At 42.2% G+C, this 27,865-nt stretch overlaps 1 protein-coding gene across 1 annotated transcript in view; it reads right to left on the bottom strand.

Moving 5' to 3' along the window:
- Window positions 1-27,865, bottom strand: part of PKHD1 (PKHD1, fibrocystin/polyductin) — a 252,324-nt gene that overhangs the window by 98,216 nt on the left and 126,243 nt on the right. Inside the window, exons 46-52 of the mRNA XM_021392027.1 lie at window positions 27,029-27,163; window positions 24,529-24,664; window positions 22,664-22,910; window positions 13,377-13,554; window positions 12,667-12,862; window positions 4,377-4,442; window positions 2,193-2,312 (exon numbers count right to left, since the gene is read on the bottom strand). Coding sequence (XP_021247702.1) covers window positions 2,193-2,312; window positions 4,377-4,442; window positions 12,667-12,862; window positions 13,377-13,554; window positions 22,664-22,910; window positions 24,529-24,664; window positions 27,029-27,163 — 1,078 coding nt within the window. The remainder of the gene's footprint in view (window positions 1-2,192; window positions 2,313-4,376; window positions 4,443-12,666; window positions 12,863-13,376; window positions 13,555-22,663; window positions 22,911-24,528; window positions 24,665-27,028; window positions 27,164-27,865) is intronic.

Here is a 27,865-nt window from a genome sequence, read left to right as displayed (position 1 = left end):
CTACTGGCTAGGCCTTTACATGGTGTTGTGTATACACACGAGGGAAATAGATACAGACCTACACAGAATGGTTTAGAAGACATACATTAATGGCAAGTTATGCTCTCCTCTCCAGGTATTCTGGAATGTGGTCTGGAGAAATGAGGGTCAGGATGCATTTTATGGTGCCTGAACTGAGCCATCTGATGAGAACAAAGTGCCTAAGCTCCAATTATAGTAAGTTAATTAAGATATTTAGCCTAGTCTGAAACGTCCTTGGATATCTGAGACTTCTACACCACAGGACTGGCAAATATGCCATCGAGGACACCTTTTTTAGCTTTAAAAAATCAAATCGTATTTCAAAATAAACCAGGACTTCAATTTGAAAGCATTAAAATATTCCCTCCTTGAAAAGAAAAAAAAAAAAACAGCAGAAAATATTTTCATTTTGTGAATATTTAGGGCCTTTTATTTTTATGAAAATGATTTGCTGAAATTAAAATAATTCCACAAAGCGTTTCAGTAAATCTGAAATTCTGTCAAACTTACAGAAATTTTAAGGATGGGAATGTTTCAGACAAAAATCTCTTATCCAGCCTTCAAGTCAATGTAAACTGTCTCCATGAAAGAAGCTGAGTGAGGGGGCAGCGTGACCGATCTTTTCTGAATATGAATTATTTCTTGCTACATGCATAGGGCTTTTCCCAGTTATTTTTGTAGATCTGATGGCAAGGAAGAGTAATAAAGAAGACAAAATAAAATCCAACTCAACAGTAACAGAATCATAGAATCATCTTTACTGGAAGAGACCTTCAAGATGATCACATCCAACCACCAACATGACCTACTGAGTCCCATCACTAAATCACGCCCCTTAGTGTCGTGTCCACATCTCTCTTAAATACCTCCAGTAATGGGCACCCCATTTCAGTGCCTGACCACATTCTCCATAAAGAAATTCTTCCTAACAGCCAACCTAAACTGCACCTGGCACAACTTGTGACCACTGATATTGTCAGTCATCCTCGTATATGCTAGCATTTCCCCAAAGAACTTCCAGCTCTAAAGGACAGACAGCAGGCCAGAGAAAGTCTGAGCAAACATGCAGACCCTGCAGTACAGAGAAAGATCAGCAGACTTTCTGTCTTTTCAGACTTTTCAACTATCTCAGCAAATTAGAAAGTCCAAACTGATTACATTTCATTGAGACCTCTTCTCTCCCCTCCCTGTTTTCCCAGCATTTAGCTCCCAGACACACAAGTGTAAAGGCTGTCAGCCTGCTTTTTAGTACACTGATGGCATATTTTTAATGCAACATAACTAAGTCCAAACTGCTATTGAGACTCCCCACCAAAATGCCAAGACAAAACAGCAGAAACTTTTTTCCACATTGATTTCATATGCCAAAAACACATGGAAGAGTAAGAGACAAGGAGCAGTGTTATCCTGATTTCCAGATGTGGAACTGTGGTGGGCACACAGACTTACAAGGTTTCACACAAATGAGGAAGAGTATGTCAGGTTCACAGCATTCATAGGATCATAAGATAATTCAGTCAGGAAGGAACCTCAAACACTCATCTAGTCTAACCTCCTGATCTGATCAGGGTCAGCTGTTATGGAAAAAGGTTATCACAAGTTTTCTCCTCCAACTGTTGCAAGCTGCATCATATCTTTGCTAGAATACAGAAGGGCATTCATGGAAACGAAATCAGTATTTAAATGGAACTGAAGTCGGAGGCTGAAATACAGACACAAATTGAAACATCTGGGGGGCACCCATGGCAAATGGAACGAGAGGTTATCACTGATACCGAGAATTGCAACGGGAGAATAATATGGAAGGTGGTACAACTGTGGAAATGTGAATGTCCTCCCTGCACAGAACACAGAGAGGTAGGCCAAGAGATGAGATCTTTATGACCCATGATTCTGCCCCTAAAATAAAGTCCCTGAATATACTTAAGTGTGAACATCAGCATGAGTAACACTTTGTGTATTTGCGTGCATGTGTAAACAGAGAAGAATGATTATTCTGTTCCAAAACTGACACTTGTTACTGTAGTTAAGAGTCCAACACGATCAGGTCCTGCATACACTAGAATGGACCCTGGTGACAAAGAGCCCATGCTGAAACACAAATATCTATACTAATGTGGAAAGACTCAAGCACCATTACAGAAATTAAACACCATTGTTTCCTTCCTTACTGGGTAAGATGATGACGTCTTCTCCTGGACCTGGGATGCTGTAGTTGAAGCCACCCCAGCCTTTTTCCACATCCTTCCATGTCTCTGGGTGCGACCACTTCAAGACAGAATCAGAAGGAACTACAAAACAGGGCATATGAAGAGAGAATTATTGTTTTCAGTAGCTGAGAGAGTTAACCGTTTCATTGACAGTTAAGCATCTGTGGCGTTACCATCCTCTTTTTGTCAATGATAAAGCTACACTAGCTGCTCTATGGTACCTTCCATTCTCACAGGGAGTTGCCAAGAGGAGGAAAAAGAAAAACCTCTCTCCCAAAACTGTATTTTTGGAGTAAAAGTGAAGGAAGATAGCTGAGAAACAGATTCAAATTCTTTGGGATCCATGAAAAGCAAAGTAAATCTCGAGGTTTGTCATCACACTTAGCTTATGATTTGTGAATATGCTTCACAAACAACAACTTCATGGTGAGGAGTATGAAGCACAAGTCTTATGAGGAACTGCTGAGGGAACTGGGATGGTTCAGTCCGGAGAAGAGCAGGAAAGGAGGCTCAGGGGAGACCTTATAGCTCTCTACAACCACCTAAAAGGAGGTTGTGGCACGGTGGGGATTGGCTCCTTCCACATAACTAGTGATCGGATGAGAGGGAATGGCCACAAGTTGCATCAGGGGAGGTTCAGGTTGGACATTAGGAAAAATTTCTTCTCCGAAAGAGTGTTCGGGCACTGGAATGGGCTGCCCAGGGAGGTGGTGGAGTCACCGTCCCTGGAGGTGTTCAAGAAACGTTTAGATGCTGTACTAAGGAAGATGGTTTAGTGGGGAAACACTGGTGGTGGATGGACGGGTGGACTGGATGATCTTAGAGATCTCTTCCAACCTTGGTCATTCTGTAATTCTATGATTATTTTTACCTACCTCATTCAAGGCTCTGAGCACTCCAAACACAAAGTTAAAATGAACAAGCAAAGATAGAAGCCAGTCATCTCTTCTCTTGTGGCAAAACCAGATGATAAAAATGGTAAATAACTCTACCAAAAAAAAAATGTCAACTCTTCTCATGCGTTTTTCTTCAGCAGTGCTCTAGAAAACACGCTGAATTCCCGGAGCATGCTAAATTATGAAAAGTTTTTTAAAAATAAGTAATCAACTCTCACAAGATTTTTAGCCCATAGAAAAGCAATGCTGTGGTGGAACACCAGCTTAACTGGGACACGTGGCAACTCCTGCAAAGTTTTATTTTTAATGTTCAGCTTAATCCAAAGGGAAACTTCTGAGTCTCAGCAGCATCAGGAAGACACTGGGAGAAATAAAATTCACAAAGTGTAGGTACTTGTGCTTGCATTTTAGCCAACTAATGAGCCAGTCTTCACAAATTAATTGCTTTAGCTTGCTGTGCCATCAGCAGAGGAAGGAAAGCCTTCAGGGAAGTCCTGCACACATGCAGTTTCTCATGTCCCAGACTAATGCAGACTGGGCCTCCCTCTGGAGGCCTCTGCAAGCACCTACCTCTGATGGAAATTGTTTTTTTTCGTGAGGAGAGCTTCATCAGACATCACTGAAAACACAGGGGCAACCTCATGCCTACATGCAGTGGACTAGAAGCCATTCAGCAGCACTGTGGAGAAGAAAAACTCTCTTGCCAGCATAGGGAAACAGTGAAATGAAGCCCAGAGTCAGCTCTTCAAGGCTGCGTATTGCTTATCTGTTCAGGGGGAAAATGCTCTGTAACAAATCTCTAAGCCCCATTGCTACATAAATGATTATTGTTGCTAATAAACAGCAGGGCGGCTATGAAACTCAGATCCAGTTTTGGAGGTCTCCCCACCTCCGGTGTCTTATGCTGTCTGACTCGATGTGTAACTGTGCAGTAATGTCAGACTATTACACTAAGATGACTGCAGAGCACTAAAATACACTGTAGTCTTACATTCCCCATGACCTTTCTGATCTTCTGTGGCATTTCTTAACAAAAGTTTATGGTCTTTTATAACGCGGAATCGCACATTTATCACGAGCAATGGTAGATACGGCTCAATGAAATGCTTAAATGAATGCCAAGAGCCCCTGTTGGGTTGATAGATGTACAAAACACTGGAGTGAAATGTAGCAATATTGTTCTGAAAAAGTAGTAAAAAGGGAATGGTGTTACTCCCAGACCAAACCTTTCCGACCCAGACTCACGCACCTGATGTAGGTGAAGGGGCTCTTTCCTTCTCTTTCAGCACGAACTGAATTAAGTCAGCTCCTGTGACTGGACACAGAGAGTTGCAGGGAGTTACATCACGGCCTTAAAAATTGACCAAAACAACAGCAAAAATTCACAGCAAGGGAACTGCTACACATGGTTTTCTGAGAACATTTTACACTTCTTACAACAAGATTTTTTTAAGAACAACTGTGCGTTTTTTTTAATGCAGTTTTGTCTTTTTTTTTTGTATTTTGAGAAGGGAGTAAACAAATACATTTTAATTTGCAGATACTGAGGGTCTCAAGACAACTCATTAGAAACAGCTAAAAGAAAACATTCAACAATCAGAAATTCTAGGCTGGAACATGAATCTCATTTATCCCACTATAAATCCACAGCAGTTCCACTAACACAAGCAATATTACACCATTGAATGCATAATGTATTAACTGGATCGAGCAACAAATTACAGCTTTTGTTTTGTAGTTTGGTTTTGATTCCCCCCCACACCAAATCTGGTATCTAAAAGCGATGCTTTAATTAGTCAGACTTTATAGACTGAAGACAGGGACCCTGTGTTCTGGACTGTGAAAAGAGGTCAGCAGCAATTATCACAGTTGTAACCTTTCTGCCAGTATATTGTCAGCAGGAGAGGGGTCAGGATAATGCAAAGCAAGCTAAGAGGAGCAGAAGAAAACTGCTTCAGAGCCAGCTGAAAGGCTACCTCTTCTTCGTCTCCAGTGGCATATAAAGGCACTTCCTTTCAGTCACCAGACTGGAACAATTGGGGGTTAAAATAGAAACACTCTGCCAAACAGATAAATCGCCTTTACACTGCCCAACCCCTTCTGGTGACCCTAAAATGCCATTGGAAGAATTTTGGGGGGTAGAAGAATAGTATAAATAAAGCCATTGTCAGAACTTCCCCTCAGTTCCAGAACACGCCAGGAACTTTCCTACACACGTATCAACCCACCGATGGGATTTCATGCCGTATTGTAATTTACTTATTTTATCTTTAAACAAGTCTCTGTACTTTTAAATTGTGAGAATCACCCTTCCCTACCTCCCTCTTTTTCTCCCAGTGCAGCTGAGCAAATTTAAAATAACTGAGGTTCATTAATTTTAAGTGTTCAATAAATTAGTATGAATAATCAAAAAACTTGATTCTTTCTGATAATTACTATTTGATGTCAGTTGAAAGCACTCGATTGAGTTAGCAGCATATGCTCCTATGCCAAATGAGGCTTCCATAATTAAATAGAAACTGATTCCATGAGGTTTTTCTCATATCTGATTAATTAGTAATCAGGTGCCTTAGCCCTGTTTCTCAGCGGCACCTTCTCTCCCAGTGGTAGCTGTGGTCTAACTCGCGTTCACTCAAGCCAATCTGCCCCAAATCATCACATGGTGCTCGAAATGAACAACACCATGTTGGCCACAAGGTGAAAAATGACAAGAAGGTCATAGGAACATACAACCAGGGAATGGCTTGGGTGGGAAAAGACCCTAAAGATCATCCAGTTCCAACACCCAGCCACGGGCAGGGTAGCCACCCACTCAATCAGATACTCATTTAAAGTCTTTGGCTTATAGTTCATCTAGCTTTTAGACAGTACTCTTCCATGGATACTTACCTCCTCCAACATTAACCCTCGTAGAGGGCATACGTCTCACCTAATACGAAACGATGACAAGTCAGTCAGCCTGGATTCTCACGGTGTCACTGGAGGTATCTCAAAAGAACTACCCATCCATATTATTATACTCCGTAGGGACGAGATATGCTACAGACCTTTCTCTCTCTTTGGACTGTAAGGAGAGCCAGGGTAGGCTTAGGCAACTCATGTTAGGTACACGTATCGGGTGAAATCAATCTCTCTGGCAGAGCTCCTCCTCTAGGCTACACAGACTAGCAAGAGAAAGAAAGTCACACCTTCAGAGCCACAGCCTGTGATTGGGAGGCTACTAAGAAACAACTGACTGCCTTGGAGGGCCAATTTTCGTCCTTTTTTACTGTTAATGGTGTCCTTCATTCTCCTTTCACTTTTAGGAGAGCAAATCTGGAGTCAGTGGTGTTACATCAATTCACAGTAGTGTCTGAACAAGTGAGAGAACCAAGCCTGACACTATCCTACTTTTTGATAAATAGGTTTTGCTTGTTTTTTTTCCAGCACTACAGTGCAATTGTCTAATTAGAGATGTTTTTATTGTTCAGAGAAAAGCTGTTCTTCTAATTAAATCCTCAGGGGACAAAAAAGTCTGCTCAATATTCTACAAAGACCTCATACAGGGGTTCAGATCCTGCACCCAGCGAAGAAAGGAACTGTTAAGGGTTAACTAGGTACAGCCATTTTCTGTGAAAAGAACAAAAAATTCTCATGTTTGAAGTGTCATCCAACCACACAGCATGACAACTCAAACCATTATAGGCCATCTACACCCTCCACATGAGTGCAGGAATGTGGGGCTGAATTCTCCCCAGCCCCGCCGCTATCACAGTTATTAATGTTGATTCAGGATGAAGTGCAACGGCCATGAACCTGTTGCATTCCGTTGCCTGAAAACAGATCAAAGCAGGTTACAGGCCTTGAGAATCACCAAGACCACGGTGACATAGCTCTCCTGGTTGTTTTGTTTTGCTATCAAGTACGTTATCATTGTTTCTGTACAGGACAGGAAGAGATATAGGCAATACAGACAAAGGACGTCATTAGTAAACATTGAATTAAGGTGACTCTTCACAAAATGCAGTTATAAGGCTCCAGGGTTTAGTTGTATAAAACCTTTATAAGCCTCATCAATTTTCTGCCTTATTACAGCTCTTCCTGGATGCTTGGGCAGTGAATCATAAATACAGGCCTTCCTGACTAACTTTTTTCTGGTTTAGGGCTCCTTGAGTGAACATGAAGGAGGAGCAACCTGGTCTTTTATCAGCTTTGCAGTGACAGGGAATTTTGCCTGTGGATATTAGGAAGGGCTGAAACCAGGATAAATGGCTCCAATAGCCTGACTAACAAATAACAAGCACCTCTGCGCTATTTAACATCAATTGGGCTAACATATATCACAGGGAAATCAAAACTTTTAGACACCACAATCAACAACGCGGTACGACACACCTCTAGAAGCTGGAGAATGTGGGATAGGATATTTTGCCCTTCCTCTGCCAGGGACCATTTGAGGAGGTGCCCAGAAAGATGGTATCCTGGGGACACTGCGCTGAGAAGCAATGTAAAAAAGTATTTGGGCAAGTAGAGACTGATCCCTGCTTGCAGCAGATTAGTGATGGAGATGAAGCCATGAAATTCCTGCTACAGACATCACACACAAGACCATCCCTGAAAGGATTACAGAGGCATTTCTTTATCTTATTTCCACAACTGACCTTCCAAAACAATGGATGTGGGGTGAATTTTATCAGGCTTGAAGATAAGACTCATGCACACGCAATCAGTCCCCTCAAAGAAATATTAATGCAATTTTCAGGTCTTTCACCTAGGATTCCCCCTTGTCCCTAAGCAATAAGGCTGAAGAAAATACAATTATTCCCTGTCTTTTAATATTAGAAACAAACATTCTTAAGGGCCTGTTTTTCTCCAACACGACGCAACTACAACAACCCATGGAGCAAACTGGAAGTGAGATCATTCTCTAGGAATTTAGAAAGACAATAAGTGTAATGAAATTATGTCTTTTTTGAACAACCACGGAAACTGCAGACCTGCTTCTGACACAGCAGTAACACGAGATCAGGCCTCGGGCCCTCTTAACAACTCACACATGAGCAGCCCGAGCAAAGTCAGCAGGGTGACGTGTCTCTGTAAAAGCTGTATCTAAGGAAAAAAATGCATTTGGGGTCAAGGAAAAGTTTGACAATCCTTGCAGAGATGTTCGCAGTATTGCTCGTGACAATTGCTTCCATTTTAGAAAAAAAAAAAAAAAAAAAGAAGAAGCCATGTGGGATGTGGAGATGGAGCAAGCCAACACTTTGCTTTACTCCAAAAGAAAATGGTTTAAACATTTCAAAAGTGAACAAAAAGGAAGCAACATCTCTCTGGTTTTCAGCCAATTCCAGTATTGCCCAGAGACCTTAACGAAGGAGCAGTCCCACGCTGTGGTACCATATGCTCGTATTTGTAACAGACTTAAAAAGCTCATAATGTTATTATTGTCATTTACACAGGACATTTCTCCTAAAAATATCCCAGATGTCCCACAGTGTGACTTTTCTTCCCACCTCTCTTGTTAGAAGAAGGGTTTTTTTGATACAGCGTGGTCGCTCCACACGAAGGCCGTCCTCCTGGAACAAGGCTGAGCCACAAGGAATCAGAGTCTGGGAAACCACACATCAATTCAAAGCCCATCACTGAGGAGCACCTCTCTCACGATCTGGGATGCCTCAGAGTTAAAAAAAAAAAAAAGGTGATGCTACAAAGACTGAGCAGTGTCAGAGCAAAGCTGATGGTGTCAAAAAGACTGGCTTCCCCCCAGTTTCCTCAGGCCAAGATGCCCCTGTGTCCTCACTTCCCCTCATTCAGCACTAGCAGGGAAATGGGGCTCTCACTCCTTGAATGCCAATTCCTTTGCTTGGCCTGAAAAGATTATTTTTAAAGGGACTCGTTAACAGAGGTGACGTATGTAGGTGGCAGCAAGCACCTTTGGTAGCAGCATCTCAGCACAGGTGCCCCACATCACAGCAACGCTCCCCATTACAACAATTTCTCCCCATTCAGCACCTCCTGCATTGTCCCACGCCTGCGCCTCATTTACAAAAGTGTGAGCAAGCAACGCATCAAGGCAACTTAACTCCTTTAATCCCCTCCATACGGTACATTTTCTTGCCTTTTGTATCAGGCTTTTTTTTTTTTTCTTCCCCAAAGAGAAACACTTGCATGTCGCCGGGCAATTTTGGACGGGGGGGAGCGTGCAACACGCCAGAGTGGCCCATGAGCCAAGGTGGCCTCACTCAGCTGCCCGCTTCGTTTGAATAACAATATCTCCTCCTCCATAGGGTCCTCCCTCCCCTTCTCCTCCTTTTTTTTTTTTTTTTTTCCCCCTTGTGTGAATTCGCGAGCCTGCCCGTGAATGAGCTGGCATCTGATCCGTATTTACTGACGTTAATTTTGGATGTAACGCAGCCCTGCCACTTCCCCGCCGTTTGCCCTAAAAGGCGTCCCAGCGGGCACAAAGGCAGAGGGTCAAAAGTAAGCTGACCCCTGACAGAATGTACAATTATTAGAACGAAGCGGGACACAAGCAGCTGTCGAAACCCCACCGGCGCGGCGAAGTGCTTCCCAAAGTCAGAGTATGAATAATACGCCGGAGCTCTCCCCTCCGCCCCGTGAGGGCCTGCGCCGTTCTGTAGGAAGAATGATGGCCCTCCCGAAGCAGCTGCAATAATTGTGTCCCCATTGTCCCTCGTCCACCCCCTACAAGTGCCCATTGTGGGCGCGGGGTCGGGTGATTATATGCTTGGGCTGATGCCGTTTGGGCCCAGCTGCCCGGCTCCTGACACACGAGCACCGAGAGGGGGGACCCGCGTCTGTGAGACGGGCCTCCAACATACCAGACCTTTTACATAAGTCAAACAGGAACAAATGACTCTTTATCAGCCCCTGCTCCCTTTGAAGTGGCGGCTGCTTATGGGCCCTTACAGCTTTTCCTCCTTAGCCCGAGCAAACATCCTCCTTTTGATATGCTACATGCTCATTATCTCTGCCCCATTTAATGATTTTTGATTGAAGGGTGGCAGCACGGTTGCCAAGAGGGTAGTTAAAGAGGCTCCACACAGGCAGGGCTACAAGAAATGCTTTCCTTGTGCAGCAGCCTAAATTTGGAGTTTCTTAACAGTGTGTTCTTGTTCTTAGCAGCAGATAAGGGCTGAGCGTGAAATTCTTAATTAAGCAGTAAATAGAGAGTGGGGTGTCAGCAGATGCAGCCTGTAGCCATGGAGACCAAGTCACATGAAGGAGGGAGCTGAGACTAAACGCCGGCCCCGGGCTCAGGCATGACTGACAGCTGAAGAATCCGACAAAGCTTGTAAACGGGATTAATTAGTTGGCCAATTATTTCATATAGTTAAATGTAACTAAAAAATAAAAACAGCTCGCAGAGTTCAGTGGGAAAGCGTTCTGAAGGCCAGACCTTCCAGTGCTGTCCTCCCTGGGTCGCTGCGTGGACTTGCAGGATAGCAAGGCCAGACGGGACTATTGTGGTCGTCTTCTCCAACCTCCTATGGAGCACGAATCCCTCCCCAAGAGGATTCTAATAGCTTCTCACAGAGCTGGAGCATACTTCTCTGAAAAGACATCCGACCATCACCTAAGGACCCTGAGTGATGGAAATGCCACATGCCACGAGTCTGCTCTGATGGCTAATTATCCTCACCCTCAGCCTGCGCAGAGGAGATTAGGAGAGAAATTAAATGGCACGCCAGGGCTAGGAATCCGTCCACTTTCTTTCACACTTTTACCCTCCCCACAGTGTTAGGTATTAGGTACCCAACACTGAATTATTGATCTCGCTGCTAGTCCTGGCTGAAAATGTTCATTGCGTGACTCATACATGTTAGGTGTTTCCATAAATTTTCCCTGGTGTGTTCTGAGTGATTGTTTCTCTGTATACTAAAATGAGAAATAACATCAAGCTCTTCATATAATAAGAATCAAATGAAAGGAAGGCAGATGAGGAACAAGAACGTATCTGTGATGCAAGAGTAATATGTGCTGGCCTGACTGCTTTTTCCTGGTCTTCCCAAGTCCATCATCCGCCCTGTTTTCAGCAATTGTAAGAGGTCAAGAAATATCTTCTGAGCTCTCCCATGCTGCTCTGCTTATGAAAGTGCAGCTCAGGATATCCAAACTGAAAAATGGCCGACTTTCCTATTTGTAGGAACAAATCTGTGCTGTTAGAAAACTGAAATAATTAAAAACAAAACCAAAACAAAACAAAACGAACACATTTTTTTTTCTAGTGGATATCTAACATGATCTTGGACCAGAGTTAGGCTCAACAGCTGTACTAGTAGACTAAATAAAGCCAAGTTATGGGACTAAGAGCTGGCTCCCAGTATTCTATAAGGCTATATTGCTGGCCAAGTTCCTGGCAGAGCTTTGGCCCAGACCAATGCACTCTCCCAGATGGTGACCATTATGATTTGGGAGTTAGCACAGGACAGGGATCTTTCCTAATTTGAAGCCTGGGTGCATCCAGCCTGTTTTAAGAGAGAAAATGTTAAGCTGTATGGACACAAGCTGTGCAATGCTAGTTGGCCTCAGGACCAGAGATAGATGTAGCTAGTGTAAGCCTTCAAACTGATGTTAAGGGAAAGGCTTCCTCATTTCTCCTGAAATGTACACTGAATTATTTCACTGCTACTAAAGACCGAGCTTAGTGGATTACCTGCCTTCATTCCAGCCATGTTTCCCTGTAGATCCCACATGAGAAAGCCTTTTGCAAGCCATCTTAACAGTATAAATCAAGAGCAATTCATAAAACAAATTTATCAGATCAGTGACATTTTTTGTTCCCGTGAAAATCAGCCTCTTGATACTTTAGTTTCCATGTATGACAATAAAGAAGCTATGCTTCATGGAGTGAACTCCACTTCATTGAAGTGCCTTTGTGATTCCAGATTCTGCCATTATTGATTGCAGTAATCATTATTTTTCCTTTTGCACGCAGAAGTTAGACCTTTTTAAAAGAACTGACTTGAGAAGAGGAATTATGGAAATCATCCACATTATAAAAGAATAAATTAAATTTGGAGATACTGGCAATTCCAATAAATGTTGTTAAATATCTGAACTTTCTAAAGGAGAGACCACCACACTTCATGATCCAATGTACAAATCCGATACTCTCAAATGTAAAAGTCTATGAAGCTTTTGAAAGTTTACAATCACAGGAAAAAGCCTCACACAGTGAAATCCTATTGCCTTCAGTGGATTCATCCTGGGAAGATGGCACGCGGTTTATAAACGATATGTGTGACATGGGACCAACTGTCACCAGAGATCCTTAGTGGAATTTAAGGCTTTTTCCTCTCCAAAAGACCAATTCAAATTCAACTGGTGCCACATCAGCCACTGTTAATGACACATTCCAGTTATTGATAGAATGGGCATCAGACGGATACTGATCTGATGAGCACACACTTACCTATTTCACTGGCTTACTGAAGGACAGCTCATTTATTGAAAGGCCACTCCAAGACCTTGTGTCTAAGGCTTCACAGTGTCTGGTGGCTTTAAATGAAAAGATTCAGCTCTGCCATCATACTTACCCAAGTAGGTTAGCTTCCTCAGTGCGCTGTCGAGATACCAGTCACAGCTCCTGTGATGACCATAGGAAGGCAGCAACTGGAGTGGCTGTCCAGTCCTTTTCCCACAGGACACCACAACCTCAGGCTGGGCAGGGAGATCCTTGTGTTCCACCAGCAAGTAATTCCCAGCTGTGAAGTTGCTAAACGTGACCGAATACTAGAGAAGAAGGAACCAAAATAAATGTGTCTGCCTCTGTGATTAGAGCTCTACAGAGTGTACTCTAAGAGGGATGAAGGGGATGGTACTCCACACAGGCAACAGATTTTTTTTGAACAATAAATATTGACATCACTGGAATGGAGTAGGTAAAATTAAGTAGGAGGTGATGATGAATGCGGATGAAACCAACTCCCTTTGTCACCTTAAAAGATACAGAGGAACAATACCTTCTGAAAACTATGCCTTAGGATGTCTTAAGATAATATGAATTTTGTTAATTTCTTCGCACCACACTGAACTTTAACCTACTACATCCAAAACTTTACTTCTACTCTAGGTAAATGCTGAGGGCTTTGGGATTAGGTCATCATATTTAAGCTCTGCCTATAAATATAAAGAGATTTTCTGAGTGAACTTCACACTTCTTTTTCTCTCTGCCCACCCAGAAAGATGAAGGCATGATTATCTCTTCTAAATGTAATGTAGAAAATATAAAAAATGTCTGTGTTACCTGGAGCTGCTTGCTGACCAAAGGGTTGTCAAATGTCAGTGTGTAAGTCTCTTTATCCAGGAGGAGACACATCCAGCCATACGGGTTTGATAAAGTGTCAGCGACGTAATTGACTGTGGTTGTCTTATTCCTGCTGTCAGTCACAGTTAAATTATAGGGAATCTCTGGAGCCTCTTTTCTAGAGTAAAAAAAATATATAATCACTTTTTGTTACTCATCTTAGTCATTTTGCAACCTTTACAGTTCTTATTTTTACTTAAATACTGTAGTAAGTATATGCTGGCTCTCAGCATCCAAATGAGAACTTAACCCCCTTTTTCACTAGTACTTTCCAGTCCTAAATCACTCAGAGGAAAAAATTCCTCTACAGATCAATAGTAGTAATGATATCATGAATTGAGGCTGGAATGGGCATAACTACCAGTCTTGAGTATGGCAAAAATCTTACACTGTTTCTTCTTCAGGGGCAAACTCCCATCTTTTTTCCTGCACATGGACTTCTTTTCCAATTATGCTAAACTAACCTTGATTTTTGAGCTTCTTACTCCACGTTTACACGGAGCTTCTTACTTACATGGAGATGTGACACTGAGGGAAATGGTCACTGGGCATGGTGGGGTGGGATGGCGTTGGGCTTGGGGAACTTATAGGCCTTTTCCAACTTTAATGATTCTATGATTCTGTGATAAAGATGAAAGGCAGTTAACCCTTCCATTGTTCAGACAATGAATATCCTCTGTCTCTTCAAGTTTGATTTCTCAAGAACAATCTGATTAGAAACTGCTTCGAGACCTAGACCTTAATTCTAGTACTCTGCATCTTGCATTCCTGCAACAGCTCTTGAAACTGATGGAAACTATGGTCGAAATGATGCTCTGGTTAGCTACACTGTGCTACTGCTCTACCTCTGGAATTAAGACTGAGAACGTCTTTGTTTTCATACCATAGAAGACACCATAGAAGCCCTTGCTGACATGTAAAGCAACCTGGATGGGCTTATTCTGTAACAGAATCATGCCACTTTCATTGAATGTCAACAGAAAAATAATGGTTAATCTTCAAGACTGAAGGTGCTAAAATATTGCTTCAGTCAAACTAGCACATGACACCCAGGTCCAAGTGATACATGAAAGACGTAGGAAGAGTGACATAACAGCAGCTGGAATTCACCTCTTAATTTTAGGCATTAAACTAAGGTCATACCTGCTGCTTCTATATTTTGTGCATGGGGAATTGCTAGAGATAAATGTCCCAGGACATCAGATCTCATTCTCAGCTGAGGAGAAGCCTTGCCAAGGTACCTTGGGGCCATGATTCTGCCATAAAGATGAAAGCAGGAGATTTATGAATGAATCAAGTGCTGCTCCAAGATCGAGGCAAGTTGGCCGTTTCACCTTTAGTCCACTTAGTCAGTTTTGGCATTTGAGCTGACACTGAGCTAAAAATAAAAAGTCTTTTTCGCATATCTGAAGGCGTATTTCTTATTCTCAGACTATTACCCCAAAACTAGGTATCTTAGGACGTTACTCAGCACTCCAGACTGGATGCAGGCCTCTTTCCCAAGACAGACAATGCTAAAGCAAATGTCATCTCGCAATTTGACTTACTGTATCTGCAATTTTTGGAGGTCTTTTGTTCCTCCTCTCCCTGGATCTAAGGGGACGATAATTACAGTAGCAGGCATCTTGGAGGTGGGTTGCCTGCAAATTATTTTGTTTTTTTCCTCTTTTAAAATCAGTTCCAATCTTGCTTTGCTATTCTGGTGCCTGTCACACTGGCAAAGGGCTTTCTGATTACCCAGAAACAATCAGCTGAGAAACAGCAGTGGGAAACAGGGGAAGTGTGAATCAGCAAAGAATCACTCAACCAGAAAATATTGGCAGACCAATGAAACTGACTGGAAGGAGTTTATAAGGCTTAAACTGCTTTCGTACTACTAATAAACCTCCTCTTATAGGCATTAGCTAGACCAGGATATTAGGCTGCTAATTAAGCAAGTAAATGACAACAAGCACATTACTGCCACAGTTATCAGCACTTGCACAGGTATTCAGGAAAACATTTTTAGCAGCAGTAGCATGCCAAACACGGTGTGGTGCAACAATAAACTATTTTGCACATCAGGAGTTGCCTTATCGAGTTACCAAGGTGCACAATGCCACAGCAAGTAACAGAGAGCCTGACCCATCCTCTGCGCAACGTAACTCCTTGTTGTTTTGCTCTTTACTTTTCACTGGCTCTGCCTGTGGCAGGGGGTTGGAGCTTGATGATCCTTGGGGTCCCTTCCCACCCAAGCCATTCTATGATTCTATGATTGCTGGAGAAGCCTGACTAGACTGCTTGAACCACTTTTCTCAAGAAAACCTTTTGCATGGCTTATAGTAAGGCAGTCTGGGTTCCTTGACTTTCATCAGGAAGTTTGTTCATGACCTAGGAAGGAAAGGGAGCAGGAGAGAAAGACTGCCTGGTGTCCCATGGCCTGAAATATCTGGGGTTTTCCTGACCTGGAACACTGTGTTTTTGCTTTTTACATGCCCTATTCCAGACACAGCGCCAGCACACACACAAAAAATTGGAGGGAACATGGAAAACACAATTCTGCAGAGAACATTTGCACGAGGAAATAATGAGCTTGGCACTACATTCCCCTTGAAAGGATTTTGCTCCGTTTTTCACCTATATGCCAAACAGCCACCAAAATGGAAGTACTTTACTAATGGAATTACCAGCCACAATTAGCACCATTTCCATTTGCCCTAAATAGCCAGTGATTTCACTGTGCCCTAAATAGCCACCAATCTACCTCTCCTTAATGTTAATGGAGCAGAGTAGTGCTCGCACACACAAGTATTTCTAATTCAGAGGATCTGAGGGAGCCTGCATGCATCATTAACGTGGAGAGCTTCATTATCAGAGGAAAGAGCCTTCCCCTGAACTTCCTCTGGCTTTATTTGAAAGAAACTAGGAGGCAATGGTCTTAATGCAAAATTAACCCTCACTTTAAACCGCTGGAAGCCTTTACAAACTGTAAGAGGATAAAAAAAAAAAGGATGACTCATTGAAAAGGCTGTATTTTTATATTGAAGCAGGTTTCAATTAAGAAGCAATTTGCTCTAGAAATATGGCAGGATTGCTAGATAAGACTTTACAGTCTGAGTAACAGTTTACGAGTTGTAATCGTACAAACTGTTATGTAATTTAGCTCGAGTGCATCGTGCACAACTGTTTGGCATGGGTGGCCCACCAAGGACTTGTGAAACCAATCAACAACATCAAGCAGAACAAATATTAACCCTCCTGTTTATGTTTATCATTAGCTTACTTATCCTAAGGGTCCATATCTGTGTGTATGAAGGCAGACGCTGTGCTTAGCTCTAACTGCTTTCTGTTTGATACGTTTGTGTAATAATCCATTACGTTTATCCCTTTCCTAAAACAGGACACAATACAGCATCTCACCTCAAACAGGACACCAAGCGTTCAGATCAACAGTCTAATTTATTGTTGGCCAAGTGGAGGCTAATTCCAAACTATGGCCGTACCAAAGCCTTTACATGTTTGATGCTAGGCCCAAGGACAGTTCATTTTACTTTAATTGCCAAGAATCTGAAATTTCATCTGCTTTCAGTAAACAGATGTGTATCTTTGTCAAGAAAGGTCTTGATTCAAGTCTGCCTTGTATTGGGAATCCTTATCGTCAAGGAGCTTTTGTAGGCAGAGATTTTCAGAAAACTAACGAGACCGTTGTCCTCAGTCGTGAGTGCCTATTATGGGATAGGCCTTTTGACTTTGCAATGCAGAAGAATTGAGATGATCTCAGCAGCTGGAAGGGTTGTGAATGACAAGTTAAGAGGGCACCTTTTAAGGTAGCTTTCAAGATAGCTACTTTTGTCTTCCTAACTCATCCCGTTCTAGGATCAGCTCCCCAGCTCCTACAGTTTACGGGTATTTTAAGGAGAACTAAAATTAGGAATGCGTTCTGAGCTGGAATATGGCTGGTGAGCAAGCAGATCAAACCACTCTGCAGTGTAAGCATAGCAAAGACCTGCAGATGGCAGCTTAGTCACTCCACTTATCCCACATCAGGTAGAGTTCTGAAGCATCCAACATGCATCTTAGAATTTGGGTGCAGGTACTTTGAGCATGTTTTCACTGCACTTTCATTGCCCACTCAATCCCGTAAAAATTAATGCAATCTTTTGACTAATAGTTCTTTGATTATTATAGTGTGCCCAGCTGGCAGACAGAGCTTGAATCTATTCAGCCCGTAAGAAGCATCCAGATAGCTTCTCATTGCAGGCTATCAAAGCACAGGGCTATCAAATTCTGCCTCGATGCTAAATATCTCCCTCTGCACGCAGGAACATTGCAGCCAATTGCCAAGCTGAGGGCTGGGGTCGAGGACACGTGTCGCATACGTATAAGCCTGTGAAGGATACAGCTTTCTTGCAAATACTCTGAGCTGTAAGATAAATGGCAAGAGGTCCTAAACTGGGAAGCAAATCTCTCTTTGGTGAGCTGGCACAGACGAAGCTCTGAAGATAAGCTGATGCGCTGGTAGACAGAACACCCAACAGCCAACTCTTAAATATTTGCCTTCTACCTTATGCCACTGAGAAAGGCTGTTCTATGAGGCCGAGTGAGCACACATGTTGCCCCATGTGTGAATCCCGTCATGTACACAGGGAGGATACACTACCAGAGAGCAACTGAGCATATACGCATTGAATAAAAAACAACGGTGACAGTAAGGGTGTTTCACAGCAGGCGGGTGCTCATCTGGAGGCACCACAGTAAGTAAATATCAAAGGAAAAGCAAAGCGAGAGTAACTATTTGAACTCTCTTCAAGACTCAAAGACCCAGAGGTAGGGGGTATGCTATTCTTTTCACTCTAACCCATCAGCAACGGCTGGGTGTGCAGCAACTGAATGCATGCACTACAGGAGAGGATATTAGACCAGATTTAAGAATTAAGGCTATAAAGAAGAAGTTAATCTTTTCCTCCGCAGCAGACTAAGAAGAGGGAAACAATAAAAGGCTCAAACGGCATGACTGGTGCTGAGCAAGTCCCAGGTTTCTGCAGCGAGAAAGGGAAAGCCAATGAAAGGGAACAAGGGGCAAACTTCCTCCTGGTACACGAGGTTGCAAAGTATTTGGAGTCCCCTTGGCCACGAGGTGCTGTCTGGCTGCCGATTATTCTAATGCACTCCTCTTGTAAAAATTATGCATAATGTGAAGAAACTTTTAAAGTCACTTAATCATGTTATGACAATTTTTTAATGAAAATTTGTTTTAATATTAATAGAGACTCATATTTTCTCTATAATATGGATAGCGGTGGCATTTGGAGCAGCCGTATCTAGCCTGCAGCCATGCTGCACTGTGCCATGGCATAAGCTGTTCTTCAGACTACTCAATAACTTTCTCACATATAAATTTATAAAGACTTTTATAAGCTTCAATTACATTTTTAAAAGACATAAAAACCCTCTTTAAAGAGTGTTTAAGTGACACATTAGTTTAACTTTCAACTGGACTTCATGGAGAAGGCATTGTTACAGCAATGCAGATTTGGAAATGGATTCCCATTGCCCTGGAAGTTGTTGAGTGAAGCAATTCAAGACGGAGTCAATAAATGCTTAACGTTCTTGTTTTCTGTAACAACAAAAATGGGTTCCCAGGGTTTTTCTCCAATTAAAAAAAAACAAAAAACATTTTTTCCAAGCACGTTTTGGGGAAAAGATCGTGCCAATACGCTGTTGTACCCTGGTAAATTAAACAGGAGAAAGAAAGACAGTTGTGCCAGCATTCAGTTGACCACATTGTAACCGGCCATGCTTTGGTCTTGGGTCAACCAAACCTAGACAAATCCAAATGGGAACTTTCCCAAAAGGTAGCAGTGATGCAACTTCCCTCATCTTTTGAAAACTAAGAAGCTAGCTGTGGCTAGGCCTTGCTGGTTGTCCTCGGAGTCAGGAAATGAGCCTGAGGCTGCTGAGATAATGGTGACTATGGTGTACCAAGCTGTCACCCTCCTGTGTGAGTAAATCACAGAATGGTTGAGCTCGTTATGCATCCCTACAGGTCATCTGGTCCAAACTCCTTCCCAAACTGGGCCATCAGATGCTGTTTGCTTATTTCTCTGCCCACCCACCTTGCCATACCAGGACTTCTCTTGCAAAATCCTCTGTCCGACTTTAAGATTTTTGGATCTGGAGTCCAGTCATAGAATCATAGAATGGCCTGGGCTGAAAAGGACCTCAAAGATCATCTAGTTTCAACCTCCTTGCCATGGGCAGGGTCGCCAGCCACTAGATCAGGCTGCCCAGAGCCACATCCAGCCTGATGGGGCATCCACAACCTCTTTGAGCAACCTGTTCCAGTGCATCACCACCCTCTGAGTGATGTCACCACCTCTGAGTCCTCAGGGGAAGCACACAAACATCCCAAGCCACTCACACTTTTCATTCGGGAGCACAGAGACCCGCACCAAGAGAGGGCTACTGTGCACAGGAGATGGAGTTGTTCAATTGCTACTGCCTGAAATCATCTCCTTGTACAGAGTGAGCTCATATCAAAGTGAGGATGCTGTTAACACTTCAGTCTGATGGTCAGCAAATGTGCTTCCAGTTCTTAAAGCTTGGACTTAGAGGCCCAGATCCCATTTTTCACCCATGGTTTTCACAGCCCCTCATCTTCCCAGCTGCAGGGACTTAGCACAAATGATGAGGAACATAACTAAGCACAACTAGTAACTAGCAAGTTGCAGACTTGACAGGGCATGTACTCCCGGGCTGGGAGAGCACTACGGAAGCATTACTTCCAGAGCTATTTTTAATTCTTCGTTCATCAGAAACTAAAGAAATCCAAGCAACAGTACTTTCATCCTTTTATTGAGATGAGTCCAAGAGACTGTGTTGTTAGGAAAACCTTCCTGTCACCCAGCCTATCTTTCTTCTTCTGTCTGCTCAACTTCTGCCAACTGCTCCTAGTCATGTTTTGTTTTACTAATCCCAAATGATTCCCTTTTTATTGCAAACACTCTTCAAATACATCTGGACAAAATTCACCCTTTCCTTTCCTACCCCACCCTTTCATCCTCATGTCATATTTTACTAATTGCCTTGCATCCTTCACCCCCTCCAGCTCCTTTCACTTCCCACCTTGCTCCTCCACCAGCTCCTTTTTGGAGCACTACCTCTGTGACTGAGGCATCCCTGACTCACTGCTCTGAACACTGGACGCTGCCTGGATGCCTGCTGACAGTCACCTCAACATGACAGTGATTTGGCTGGTAGGAGTTGCTCAGGTGAGAGGATCTGGAAGCAGCACAGACAGGATGCTCTGTCTCCCAGGTTACTCTGATAAGTGCATGGTGCTCAAGGAAGCAGGGTAAATGCTTGCCTCTGCTACCAAGACTGCTGATTATCTTTGACTTAGGTTGACTCCCAGCTCATATACATTAATAATTATAAAAGGAAAGAAAGGTTGGCTGAAAAGTGCCCGATTCCCTTGATATGACTTATCCAAAACTCTCAAGAAATTTATAGGGAAGACAAAGCGTAGATCAGGACTCGAACAAAAATGGTACTCTCTTACTTGTACATGCTCCTTAACCACCTTTTGATGCAAGGAGGAATTATCTGTACTAGGACACATAATTTGTGTCCACATGATGACCACATGTTCTTCAGGATGATATCTAAGTTTATATGTCTTTGACTGAATTCGAATTCACTCGTAGTGAGTTTTTGGCTCACCTGCCAAATCATTCTAATAATATTTGAGTGCTGAATAAGCTCTGGGAGCTACATCAGTGTTTTACTGCAGTTGGTCTCATCTGTAAAGTGATTCATTCATTTATGCTTTGGGTTCCACGACCATTTACTAAGACAAAAAAAAAAAAAGTTATTTTTACTTCGGTATATAAACAGTGATGTTATCACAATCAAGTGGGAACTAGTACCTCAACTACTTCAGAAGAGCAATTATCTAGTTGCCAAGAAAGCCCTGTCTCTCACAGTTACAAAAGCTGACTCTTGAGTTTCCTGTCTCCCTTGTACCACTTTCTGATGCCATAATATTGATGGTAATCCATAACCACATAGAAAAAAATTGCTTAGGTTGTGATCTGGGTCATTCTGTATAAGGTTTGGTGATGTGAACTGTCCACCTTTACCTCATAGAAAACAAAGAAAAGCAAAATGAAAGACTACAAAGACCTTTTGAGGTCAGAATGAATACAACAGAATGATAGAAAGATTTCTTCTAATTAAATACATCATGAAGTTATTATATGTTCTCTACCGTATGGCTGTTTGTTGCATGAGAGATGGGACCATGAAATTATAAAATGCTGAATCTAGTTTTAGTAGAAAATATAATACACAAACCTGATATCTCATGAAACTAACATAGAAATGTAATTAGATGCCAGAAATATTCTGCTGAAGACATGAAAAAACAATCTATTCATGACCACCCATTCTTTGGGAATTTGGGAGGAAATCTCTCACAATGAGCATAAAAGGAAACACTCCCAGACTATGACTTAAACTCTAATTAAATTAAAATTATTTTTATTATTTTAAGACTGCAACTCATCATCAGGGGAGGTGTTCTCATCATCTGTGACTATTTCATATGTCAGCAGTCAGAAAATCTTGGCGAAGTTCCCAGTTCACCCACTAAATCTGACTGTGGCTGAGGCTTAGCCATCAATCTCACCTTGAACATCTGAGCGCCAGTGACCACACGGAGCTGTACTCCCAGTTCTACAAATGTCCATTTATATATATATTTATGATAAGTTGAAGAGTGACGAAACAGCAATATACCACAACCTCCTCTTAAAAGTCAACCTGATGCTGCCATAACTGTCTCCATACAGGAGAGAGATTATAAATGGAAAACCAAGGTGACATAGGTAAACAGCTTGCTGAGAAGCTCAAAAAAATCAATTAAATATGAGCAGGCCAGATCTAAATTAGTAAATAAATTAAACCAAAGAAAGCTCTCTGGCCTGGAGGCCAAGGGATATTTATACTTTCTATAGCTGTCCATACAGCTAAGTTCTCCTCCTCAAAGCCACGATGACTACACCCACACTGCCCGTTGAAAATGGTCCCTATCCTATCTCTCAAGCCATGCCTGGGAACTGCCTGGGCAAGAACAAGTACTCAGACCAAAGAGATCATGCAGACAGCAGCAGAGACCATCTTATGTCAATACAGAACGTAACCAGTGACGTCCACTCCAAATTTTCAAAAGCAGAGTTCTTACTTACAAGTGAAGAGACATACGGTGGAAAACAAGGTCCTTGCCGCAAACACTGCCACCCAGAGCTTGGCTGAAATTGGCACTGGTTGTGCACGAAGCCATAAGGATGTCTGTCGAAGGGAGAAGACGACTTCCTTCCTGTCCAGTGACAGAGCCATCGAGATCCTCAAGGATAGCAGCATGAGGAAAAGGGAAGAACACTTGGAAAGGCGAGTTGGTGAAGGTCAGATGCTCAGCTCTCACTGTAAACCCACCTGGGGGGAACAGGCAGCAGTTTAGAAATAAAGACTGAAGAAAAAGAGATTAGCTTCACTTTACCATCACTTTGGCGGTATGACTGCTGATTCAACAAGACCTGGGATTCAGAAAAATGATAAATAAATAAAAGTAACAAAAAAGATGTTTGCCATGTTCTGGCCAGGATCCTGTTGTCTGATCCAGGTGCTGCTCTACCAGCATCTCCTGAGTGACTCCAAACACCTTTTCTTAAGTCCCATTGCCAAAAGCTTGTGTCCCCAAAACAGTGATTCTTACAGATCCTTTCGGCTCTGTTGATAAGAAAAATTATTCAGAGATAAGAGCTGCTTATGTATGTATGTAAAGAACACGTTCATATGTATAGCACCTGGCACAATAAAGCCTTGGCTGAAAAGCGTGGCTGGATTACGTTTTCACTTCTGTAACACAGGTAGATTCAGCAAGGAGGAATATTCATGTGGGCTAAAGCACAGAAAGGGTCTGAACACATGAACACTTCCAGAAATGTCAGAAAATTATTGCCCTATCAACCAGAATAAGTCAGCTTTGGCACGAGTGTCCATGTGCCTCATTTGGTTACTATTTACCTATCATACTGTCAGTTCTAGCATCTCTGCGTCAGATTTGACTATTCTTCCTGTCCTTTGATCTCAGCTCCTGAAGTCTTTTTCTCATTTATGATATAGTAGGGCAGTATACGTTTATATATAAACATATTTAAGAAGTAATTGCAGTTGGAACGCTCTTCAAAGAGCCTTTGGGTACTTCTTCAAAGCTCAAAAGGATGCTTAGTTTACATACGTTATCTTAGGCAAATTCACCTAAGGTTTAGGCTGGCCTGAGGTAGTAGCTTGGTAAAATTCTGTGAGGATGTGTCATAGCTATTAAGAAATCCTCACTCTTGAAACGTTACCTCCCAAAATGAAGACGCAACAAGTCAGTGTATAAAAACCCATTCCTAAGTCCCACTGAGGAAATGAAATCAGTTCAAAAATAAGGCCACCTTTGTCTCAAAAATAGATGTGATGCGTGGATCCAACTGAATGATGAAGCTACTTCACAGGCAGATAATTTGGATAACTAGCATCCTGACCCTAAGTGCACACAAAGCAGAGCAGTCCAGCAAAGTCAGCAAAATGAGCACACTCGAGAGGGTTAAGTATTACTGACAAATGGTTGTTCTGCGTATCACCACAGTCCTGGCTCAGGGGTTTTCTCAGTTCATCTGAGCTGCACAACGTGCACAGTATTCATCCTGCAGCTACATATCGGCCCACCTCCCTGCGAATGGGCAAGAGCTGTTAGCTTGGTGTCCCCACTGGGGAAGTGAAGCATAGAGATGCTTCTGAGAACTGTTTACTGTGTTGAAGCATAGGGGAAACACGCATACAAATAACTCAAAACCTGGTCCTGGATAACTTATGTATAGCTAACGTAGTGATAAGATGACCAAAACCAAATGGGTGTTGATCATTGCACTGTACTCATTCCAGGATTCAGCTGAAACATCTATCAGTAATCTTGGAAGCTAAGAACTTCTAAACAGATGGATCTGAAATGGTAGTAAAGCAAGGACTGCACAAACACTGATAACTGAGTGTAAGTTATACTCACCCTGCCCTTGGTAACAGCCAGAGCAGGTCCTGATTGCTGTGCAAGTGCTCCTATCAAAGTTTCTGAAAGCTGTGTTGGAGACAAATAGCTGGTATCTTTTGGGAGTTTTCAGTCCTGCTGACATACAGGTCCTATCCTGCCATGAAGAAATGAAGAGCACTTGGGAAACAAATCAACATCTGAATGTCCAAACCTCATGAGTTCAGCATGCAGGAGCTGGGATACAGTAAGGTGGCTGCACACAAGCCTCTGGTTCTGGGTCAGTGTGTGCTATTTGAAGGACACACATAACCTACTGTGTCACAACTTATATTAATCTAATGAATAATATCTGTTTAATTTACCACATGCATTATGCAGTAGTGTTTCTTTCAGGGCAGCAATGGCTTTGTTTGCTCTGTCCTGGCTACTGGCTACTAGGAAAAGTTGGATTTTTGAAGGGAGAAGGAACTACACTGCCTCTTTTGCTTTACCTTGTCTTGTCCACCAGGCAGGATATTTCCATACTTTATAGAGCCAATTATCCTAATTGATGTTCCAAGAAAAATCTGACTGCTGAGACATAAAATACTTCCTGTGACTGGGGGTGGGTGGGGAGAATTTAAGCTGGACTCTCTTCAAAGCTCTGGTTGAGTTCAGGGGATATCAGAACAATAAGAAGTGAAGTAGATCAGCAAGAGACAGGAAAAAGTATAACACGTGAAAAGGAAGAGCAAAATGCACAAGTGAAGAGGAACATAAAAGAGAAACTAGATCTTATGGTGGCTGTGGTCCATGACAGAGGGGGTGAGTGCATTCTCTGCCCACTTATCCTGGAGACAGGCTGGGAAGAAGCATTCAGAGCCAGGGGGTAGTCTGGAGGAGAAAGCTGTCAGGAACATGTGATGCTATTTCTGAGGCCAGTAAACAGTTTAGGAGAACGACTCTCAAAGATTATGACAGAAAATCAAGGGAGCAATCAGTCCAGTGTGAAAGCATCCTCTATAACGCACAATTTAGAATGGACTGGACTTTTAGAAATAGCTTGTCACTTCAAAGGGTGGTGCTATCTTTAGTCTAATTAAGAGACAGCATCTCCATCACCTCTTTGAGAGTAAAGCACCTGGTGTAGTGGTCCTGGTCATTGTGCCACCTCCTTCCACATCACTGCTAAGCAGAAATCCCTTGCTGCTGGTAACAAATCAGTCAGATTTGTAGTTTTTCTGCTTATACTTGCCTGTTCTTCCACCTAAGCCTCATTTCTATCATTTTTCATGATCAGTAAATAGAAGGGTATGAGGTGGTAATCCCTCCCCTAGAGTGTCACATGCCTAAAACCTTCCGTATTTTCAAAAAGAGATGCTCTTCCTCAAACAGCTCCACACCAGCACTGAGCTGCTTTATGAAAGCACGGAAGAGGCTATTTGAAGTCCTTCCCTTTTATCTTTTCTATAGACCCTGGATCTGGCCCTGCTGCTAATGTGTGAATTGACCAAAGACCAAGTTCTGAAATGCCCTGATATTTCCAGAGCACACTGGTTTAAAGCACCGCTTTCAAAAACTGGAAGGGGAGCAGAGAGAAATATCCACCGTTCCCATTAAATTAGTGTCATAAAGTTTTAATTGATGTTAAAGAGACATCATTATTAAAGGGAGAATTACATAAATTAAGATGTAAATTATGACAAGGAGGCTCTTATCATGAGATAATCAAAGATAATCACCCCCCTGGGGTGTGGGAAGAAACAAGGCACAGCTGAGCGCCTCTAAATCTCTTAACAAGTACAGCATCAGAGTTCTACCGTGGATCCTGCAAAGCAAAAACAAAGACACCACTCTTTCATGTCTGAGAGAAAGTCATTGTGTCACTGGGCCACTGTAGGACCAGACAAGAGAGACCGGGATTGTGTCTGAGCTATGCACTTCCAATAGAGTTACAGCAGAAATATCTTCCCACAAGGTTCTGAAGAAAACTCATTTAGAACTCTATTCTGCCGGTCAGAGAGAAAATTAAATTCATAAAGAGCAGCAGAAACCTGAGCAGTGCAAAAAAGACCTCAAAATCACAAACAAGCTGCCATGGCCAGTTGTAGCTAAAATTTCATCATCATCTGTGTTATTAATCTGTTAACAAGCTGCTAGCACCCAAAGGACTGTGTCTGGTTGCCTGAAGAAATAATAGAAGATTGTATTTATTGCATTAAAAATTGTTATATTTTGGTGGCACTGTCCATTCTCAAGTAAATAAGTAGCACTATGTGTTCTCAGTGAACCAGTGACGGCATGAGAGAGAAGAGGAAACCAGAACGTGGACTAGAATAGAAATCAAACCTGTCATTCTCCATTCTCAGGTCACTAAGCTAAGCTGCACGTTTCTCAAACTCATCCTGAAGCTGCATCTATGCCTTCATTTCTCCTTACAGCCAATTTAAAAGCCAAACTTTACGTAAACAGGGGCTGTTCTTCAGATGGCTCTTTTTTTATTTCTCCATTTTACAGTTTGTGCAGCTGCAGCGCTTACCTTTTGCCCAATGCGTCCAATTAAAACACTATTAGCTACAGTTGTGTTTCCCAGGCTTTCAACGATGTCAATGCCAAAGTCTGTGCAAGCACAGATCTGGAAATTTTGGAGTTTGAGGTTGCTGCTACTGAAAATCTACATAAAAACATGATAAAGGAAGAGAATGAGTAATTAAAAGAGAGTGTGGTTTATAACCATGCTTTTGTAATAGTACAATGAAAAAGGGGAGAGTACAAAATGGTAAAAGTTTTGATTTTATCTTTATTTATTTGAGAAATTTCCCTTGATTTCTTACTTTAGCTTTCCATTAATAATGCAAAAAACCTTGAATTTGGCCAATTTGTTTTCCGTTAAAGAATAGTATAAAATAAAACCAGAAAATTCAGAGATTAAAAGGTTAAAAGTGCTCTAAAGATCATGTTTTCACTACTGGAAAGAATAATAGGGTAAAGAGTTGAGATTTATAGCAGTAAGATGCCTTGAAAACAACCAAAGGTATTGCTTACATTCAGCTAACAGCTAGAAGAATGTTCCTAGAGGAAGCCCAACCAAGGAAACAAGCAAAATAGACATGGTCACTATTGAATGCTGGGCTTGTAACATACAAAGGAATCACAAAAGAAAACTGCAAAACATCTTTTTTTATTTACTTCTTTTCATACAAATAAGCTTTTCCTGAAAGAGTCTGTCACTTTGACACACATCAATATTGGACACCTTCAAAGGAAGAGCCAAGGGATGTACGAGTCTGGAAAATATGCCTTGCAGAGAAACACCTACAACCTCTTCAGTTTACCAAATCCAAGTTTAAAATGGTCACAGCCCCCGAGTACCAGT

This window comes from Numida meleagris, chromosome 3, assembly GCF_002078875.1.
Source record: "Numida meleagris isolate 19003 breed g44 Domestic line chromosome 3, NumMel1.0, whole genome shotgun sequence".
Taxonomy (NCBI): domain Eukaryota; kingdom Metazoa; phylum Chordata; class Aves; order Galliformes; family Numididae; genus Numida; species Numida meleagris.
Note: the sequence above shows the minus strand (reverse complement) of the source record. Positions and strands in the feature narration are given on the sequence as shown.